At 28.6% G+C, this 7865-nt stretch overlaps 1 protein-coding gene across 1 annotated transcript; it reads left to right on the top strand.

Annotated features, from left to right (window-relative positions):
- Window positions 1-2353: 2353 nt before the first annotated feature.
- LOC107013990 (isoflavone reductase homolog A622-like) lies at window positions 2354-6087 on the top strand. The gene is made up of 5 exons (XM_015213863.1): window positions 2354-2590; window positions 2969-3103; window positions 3748-3988; window positions 4787-4990; window positions 5873-6087. Exons 1-5 carry the CDS (start codon window positions 2408-2410, stop codon window positions 6040-6042), a joined length of 933 nt encoding a protein of 310 aa, XP_015069349.1. The 5' UTR covers window positions 2354-2407; the 3' UTR covers window positions 6043-6087.
- The last annotated feature ends 1778 nt before the right edge of the window (window positions 6088-7865 follow it).

Here is a 7865-nt window from a genome sequence, read left to right as displayed (position 1 = left end):
GTTCTTGTGATGATGACTTCCAGATTTTGGGGAATTAATAGATGTTGATTTGTTTTATTTAATGAGTTTAAGTCCTCCGCATTATTTTCTGTTGATATATGTTAAAATGATAAGGGTTAGATTGGTTGGTTCGCTCACATAGGAGGGAAATTGTGGGTGCCAGTCGCGGCCCCGGTTTTGGGTCGTGACAATATTTAGATATGTAATTTTATCTCATAACTTAAAAGATAAAATCCATTTTTAGATAGAAAATGAAATGATTTAAAAATATATATATATATATTAATTTGAGAATTTCATATTATAATTTTAAAATTTTCAAATATAAAATTGATTCATAGATTTATATTTTGTAATGAAATCCCACCATTTATATCAACATAATAATTATTTTTTTGCGAGAGTACTAAAAGATTAATAAAATATTCATAGAATATGAACACGGTGATACAATTACTAAATGATATTGACCATGTTAAATTTAATGACTCATTTTCAATTTTACTTTTATTGACCTAAATTTCAATCAATAAATGTTTTTTTTTTTAAGAATATCATTATGACAGTGTATTATACTTTAATTATGAACTTTTGCTTATTTTGTAAGATCGTTATGAAATTGAAACAATTTTAATAATTTTCACAATTTATTATATTTTATATTTATGAACAAATAATACAACTTAAAAATTCAAACGACGTGTCTTCTATTTTATTTCATATGATTTATATCAAGATCCTATCTTACATAGCCAAATGTATATTAGCAGCCATATACACATATAGTCATACTTCTTACCAATAATGCTGTTTGTACGAATTTTTTTTTTAATTGTTATAGTTAGCCAAATGCAAAAATGGATTTAATTGATAATTCGAATAAAAAATCGAATTAATTCTTTTAATTGATTTATTGGCATCTAGATTAACCTTTTTGTTTGTAATCATTTTTATTAGATTATCAGGTCACTTTTTCATTTTAATTTTTTTTGTCAAATCAAGAACTCAATAAAATTAATTTATTTTATCCCTAATTAATTATTTATTAAATAGTGACTTTAAATTTTGAATACAAATCCTATTTTCTAAATTTTTAATTTTTCTCCAAGTTTGCTACTTAATCATAAATTTAACATATTTCTTTCTTAAAATGACTTGATGGATGTGTTCATTTATAATGTTCTTTTGTTTGAGAATTGAGTGTCATTATTGTTTCTCAATAATCAAGACTTAAGATATAAAGCTGTAAATGATTTTTGAGTATTAGAAACAAATGTTGAGACCTTAAGAATTAGAAAGCAAATAATCATAAGTCGATATCGATTTTATTAGTTTAATGGGAAAATGCACGAGTACTCCCTCAATCTATGCCCGAAATTTCAGAGACATACTTATACTATACTAAGGTCCTATTACCCCCCTGAGCTTATTTTATACGTAATTTTCTACCCTTTTCGGTCTACCTGACACTAGCTTGAAAAAAAAGTCAACCAGCATTGGGCCCACAAGATAGTGTCACGTAGGCCGAAAATGGATAGAAAATTATTAATAAAATAAGCTCAGAGGGTAATAGGACTTTAGTATAATATAAGTGTGTCTCTGAGATTTCGGACATAGATTGAGAGGGTACTTATGCATTATCCCTAGTTTAATTATCGATTAGTTTGTTTACGAATTGAAAACTGATAAACCTTATCAGTAATATACAAAATTGGACTGAACCAATTGACAAACACTTTAAATTATAACAAGATGTTACTAAAAAAGTATTATATAGCACGATATAGAACTTAGAAGTGTTCCCAAAGAAAACTTAGCAGCTATATTAAAATATTGTTATTAAACTTTATTGTTATAGAGAACGTATGATTGTAATAAAGTTTGATATATAACCATTCCCTAGTAGGGTTTCAAAAATTCTTAATCGTATAAAATAATTTACGATTTGTATATTATCATTTCCACATTATTATTTGTTGTCAATTATAACATGGTTAAGATACCTTTTCTGTGTTTATTATTTTTCTAATATGTTGATCTAGCAAGTCAATGATCCAAGAAGCAACCAAGTAATATTATTTACGATTTGTATATTACCATTTCCACATTATTATTTGTTGTCAATTACAACATGGTTTAGATACCTTTTCTGTGTTTATTATTTTTCTAATATGTTGATGTAGCAAGTCAATGATCCAACAAGCAACCAAGTAATATTATTGCAGAATTTATTAATTCCTTATGTTAGCATGGTCACTATCTTGAATTTGCCTATATAAACCTCATATTGACACCCAAACTTGAACACAAACCACTTTAAATTTGTGAAAAGTCGATTAAAATAAGAAACGCTCTCTACTAAGAGTTCTTTTCATTATTCTTACCGTTCAAATCCGAGCTACCTAGAATGGAAGAGAAAAGCAAGATTTTAATAATTGGAGGGACAGGTTACATAGGAAAATATATTGTGAAGGAAAGTGTAAAATGTGGGCATTCAACTTTCATTTTGGTTAGAGAAAACACACTTGCAAATCCAGAGAAATCAAAATTCATAGACACATTCAAGAGTATTGGTGTTACACTAGTTTATGTGTGTACTCACAATTCTATTTTTTTTATATAAGATATTTAACTTATAGATAGCGATAATATAATATAAAATATTATGCAGCACGTATTATAAGTGATAATATGTTTTATTTTGTAAATTCTAATAACCTCGTTACATTTCTCGCACTTTTTTTTTGGATAGTCAAGTTGAGAAGGTAACATCTCCTTTCCTATTCTTTTTATTTTTTGGTTTAAAAAGAACGGATCATAATTTTGTAACAGATAATTTGTCTTATTTTCTCAATTGCTAACATGATTTTGGTGATTTGAATAGCGTAAAAATTCTTTTAAATTATGAGTGTGACATTACCATCATTTTAATTAATAGTCTTATATTTCATTTTCCTTATATAATTAGGGAGATTTATCCAATCAAGAAAGCTTGATTAAGGCAATTAAGCAAGTTGATGTGGTGATTTCCACTGTTGGTGGAGGGCAATTTGCTGATCAAGAGAACATAATCAATGCAATTAAAGAAGCTGGAAATATCAAGGTAATTAAGGAAATTAAATTACTATATATTTAGGGTGTGCATGTTTTATATACGTGAAAAGATTTTTATATATTTTTAGAAAATAACTTCCTAATGGGAGGAGAACATAGTACATAAATAGTATTCACCAAACGGCATAATCAGAATTTTCATTTAGTAATTTTTTAAAATATAAAAAATACGTAGAAGTCAAGGGGTATGTCATTACTCAATATGTTACATACATACATAAAAAATACATGTTTTTACTTAACTAAACAATATAATTTTCCAACAAACGAAGAGGTATCGGTCCTCAAGTATACATGGCTCCACCGCGTTGTTGATTGTCTCCTTCCAACCCTAACACCCCACCCCATCCACATTCTAACCCACACAATTCCATTGTCATCCCGCCTCATATTATTTGATTAGATTATGGATAAGGAATATATATTTTGCTTACTTATCAATCAAACATGAAAAAATAAGTAAAAAAATTACTTACTTTTTCACGAATACATTTTCATTAATTCATACCAAACATATCGTTAATTATTCAACTCAAACTATGTTTACTTTTACAAAAATATATTATATGTATACATTCAAAAAGATAATATTCATATTAAACTTACTGACTCTAGATTTTGAATTCGTATCAGAGATTTTTTCCTTCAGAATTTGGATTCGATGTGGATCATGTTGATGCAGTTAAGCCAGCAGCATCACATTTTGCTCTCAAGGCCAAAATCAGGAATATGATAAAGTCACAAGGAATGATTCCATACACATTTGTGATCTCCAATTGGTTTGGTGACTTCTTCTTGCCTAATTTTGGTGACTTACAAGCCAAAACTCCTCCTAGGGACAAAGTGGTCATTTTTGGTGATGGAAACACCAAAGGTATAATATGAGTCATTTGAAAAAAGTAAATATGCTATGTATCGGTAAAATCAGTTCATAAAATTATGATCAATCTAATTTATGTAGATTTGGGTGGGTTGATGATCCGCTAATTAATTTATGAGGAAATTTCAAAAGTTATATTTAAGCATGATTATAAATTTGTAGTTATAGTTTGGATATTTATAATTTATAACAACAATTTTATGTAGGGGAGAAGCAAGCGAAATTTGGGAGGTATTCAATGAAATATAACGAAAATAGTTTGATAGAGAGGAGTGAGGATCGAAGAGTAAGATTGGAGAGATGGAATAAAGACGAGCGAGATTTGAGAGAGAGAGAGAGGAGGGATGTTAGAGAGAGGGCGACTAGATGCGATACGAGATGTATTTGATGAAAATAGGTTATATCAACGAATATAACCCAATATATACAAGTTGATATAGGTTGTATTCGATACATACATACATATATATATATATATATGAGCCGAGAGGAGAGATACTATAAAAAGGACATATACACGCGGATATAGGTTGTATTTAACGAAATACAAGTTGTATCAATGAATACAATATGCCAATATAATTTGATACATGTATCATATTGTATCACTTCTTCTATTCATTTATTGTTGTATTACTTGTATTCATTCGCAATATCCAACAACATCAACTCTTTGATATACATGCTAAACTTTTGAAATTAATATTGAGTAATAATCTTGTGTAAAATTTGATTCATGTAATTGCCCTCATGTCATGACTCATGTATTTCATTTTATTTCACAATTGTAAGCAATATATGTGAAGGAAGAAAACATAGCCACATACACTATCAAAGCAGTAGATGATCCAAGAACTTTGAATACAACTCTTCACATAAGACCTCCTGCCAATATTTTGTCCTTCAATGAGATAGTGTCCTTGTGGGAAGAAAAGATTGGCAAGACACTTGACAAGGTTTATCTTCCAGAGGAAAAGATTATCAACATGATACAAGGTAAGGTATCCTATCCTGTTTTAATTTGTATGACATAATTTATTATATTTTGTATCAAACAAAAATCGGATAAATAAGTTGAGACAATTATAAAAGTGTTTTTTTTACTCCTTTAAGAAGCTCTTACTTTTTTAGCTGTGATCTTTTGGTGACTCAAACTCACAGCATTAGGATCGATGGTAAATTGTGCTTACTATCGAAGCAATTTTCTCTTGTCCGTAGAATGCAACAACAACATATCCGATACAATCCCAAAAAGAACAAATTAATATGAAATTCAAAAAAAAAAAAAAGGTTAATACATAGTCAATCTCTTATACTTGTCTACAAATTTCATTTGACTACTTGAACAATGATTTGTTTTAGTAGATGAACACATAAACACGTGATAAATTAAGTGCTCATTGAACATTTTTGGTTCAAATTTTAATTATTATTTTTTACACATATTCTTAAGTGTTTATTGTGTAGATAAATTAACCACTTAATATATGTCATTTCTCCTTTTCTAACTATACATGCATGTTGGCCTCAATAAAGCCATAAGATTTCATATATATTCTAATCGAGGTTGATATGTATAATTTAAAATAATAACTATATTATATAATTAGCTTAATTATCTAATAAACATTTAAAAATTAAAAAGAAGTCCAAATTATAATTAAATTGATTAAAAATGTCTAGTCGGAACACTTCCTTAAAATAATTTTACACATGGTACAAACTAATGGCTTTGATATTTCTTTCACTTTTTAAAACAACACTTCAAATGGTAACAACTATTCAAAGCAAAATTAATTAATTGATGTTCGATTAAATTCATATTCAGATTATTAATTCCGCTACTTTTAATTTATTCTTTTTAAACTTGTTTTGCAGGGGGGGCTGATCTTCCATCACGTGTCAATTTGGCCATATGCCATTCAATATTTGTTAAAGGAGATTCTACAAACTTTGAAGTTGATCCTTCTATAGGAGTTGAAGCCACAGAGCTTTACCCAGAAGTCAAATACACTACTGTCAAAGACTACTATAATAAATTTGTCTAGATTGTGTATATCAAAATGATTAAGTTGTTAAGTCGTCGATCTATCAAAAATAGCTACTTTTATGACTTTATTTATCAAATTATATTAAGTATGTCAATTGTTGTGTAATTTGGATTATATTGTAGGATATTTTCTTTGTTATGTATCTAATGACTATTTTATCTAAAAGGCTGAATATATAGCCAACTCATTAAACTTGCAACATATTTTATTTATGTATATAAAAAATTATGGTTTGTTTATATTGTATCTGAATGAATGACAAAGTGTTTTAATTAGACATTTGTGATTTATATTTTGAATCTTTTTTGGGTATATCGTAAATAGTATATTAGGTAGTTAAGTTAACCACGTAAAATATTTCATCTACTTTAGTTATACATATCAATATTAAATAGAAAATGCATGATTTTACGGTTAACTGAGACAAATGTATATAATATTATATGAAAGAAGATGACATATTATCATTAGTTCCTCGCAAAGGTGCAATTATGTTTTAGGTGGCAGCACCTTATTGTTGACGTTACAATTCTTTGCACAATGCTTCACACTACTTTGCTATTAGATATCATATATTTCTTTATTATCATTTTGTCTTTTTATAATTACATTGATTATCTACACTTGAATCGAACTCTTTCATAAACAACCTTATTACCTCCACATATATATACACTATCTTCTAAAGACTAAATACTCTGAGATTTCACTAGCTATATTATTGTTATTTTTTTAACAGCCATCACGGTATATTAATGCATAGAAAGGTTCAAAGAGTTAAAGGATGAAATCACATCATTTATAATCCATCTAGGAAAAGTAGATAGCCAAACAACTTTGCGTACTAACAAAATAGAAATTTTTGCTAAATTATGTGCTACCAAATTCCAAGACCTTGGAATATGCATCACATTAACCACTTCATAAGGTTCCAAATATCTTTCACAAGTAGTCTCTATCTCCCATGAGACAATAGTTCTTTGTAGTACCATATCCATCATATTTTTTTGCGTCTGATAAGATTTGAACCTTTGTCCACCTCTTTTAGCACTCTCCATCGCCATACGAATTGCAATTGCTTTAGCAGTGATGGCTTTCCTAACGTATTGAATTGGGGTGCCAAAGGCATGAAGCAGGTTATCATAGCTATCCATAGCCACACCAATACTTACAATCTTCTTTTCCTTATGTACACTATCATCTGCAAACACAACAATACCATCTTGTGTCATAGTTAAAAATTTTATCATCATTACAAGCAGGTATAATTTTAAGGGAAAATTGAGGGATCAAATTGCTTTCATACTCATGAAGATCAAAAAGAGTTTTGTTAACAATATCCTTAGAATCAACAATTTCTCCATTGAAACTCTTTGAGTTTCTAGCCTTTCAAATTTGCCACAAAATAGACATACTTAATTTAATCATCTCAATAGTTACAGGATAATTTTTAATATTTATAAAAAGAACATTCCATCAACCAGTAAAACCCATAGTATCTTCTAAACTAGGCCAATTAATTGGGAAAATTTTCCAAACTAATTGAGCACTGGACACCTAAACAACATGTGATCAATCGTTTCATTCTCAAGTCCACAACCCTTACACACTCCACAAATATGCCTCAGTCTCCTAGAAATAATATGGTTGACCGATAACATATTCAAAATGCATTTCCGAATAAAGTGCTTATACTTGTTTTTAATATTCATAGACCATACAAACTTCCAAAATTCTTTTGAGAAAGATTGATTACTAGATTGGTCTCTCTCGTTACTCACTTGTTCACACCTAATCATTTTATCGCTAAGTGATATGTA

The sequence above is a fragment of the Solanum pennellii genome, chromosome 3, assembly GCF_001406875.1.
Source record: "Solanum pennellii chromosome 3, SPENNV200".
NCBI classification, from domain to species: domain Eukaryota; kingdom Viridiplantae; phylum Streptophyta; class Magnoliopsida; order Solanales; family Solanaceae; genus Solanum; species Solanum pennellii.
The sequence above is the reverse complement of the archived record's forward strand: the minus strand, read 5'-3'. Positions and strand labels throughout refer to the sequence as shown.

Excerpts from the sequence above, each read along its gene's own strand:
- LOC107013990 (XM_015213863.1), top strand. The coding sequence starts at position 2,408 with ATGGAAGAGAAAAGCAAGATTTTAATAATTGGAGGGACAGGTTACATA. Across the intron at positions 3,989-4,786 it reads TGGTGATGGAAACACCAAAG|CAATATATGTGAAGGAAGAA; the intron begins GTATAATATGAG and ends CACAATTGTAAG. Across the intron at positions 4,991-5,872 it reads GATTATCAACATGATACAAG|GGGGGGCTGATCTTCCATCA; the intron begins GTAAGGTATCCT and ends CTTGTTTTGCAG.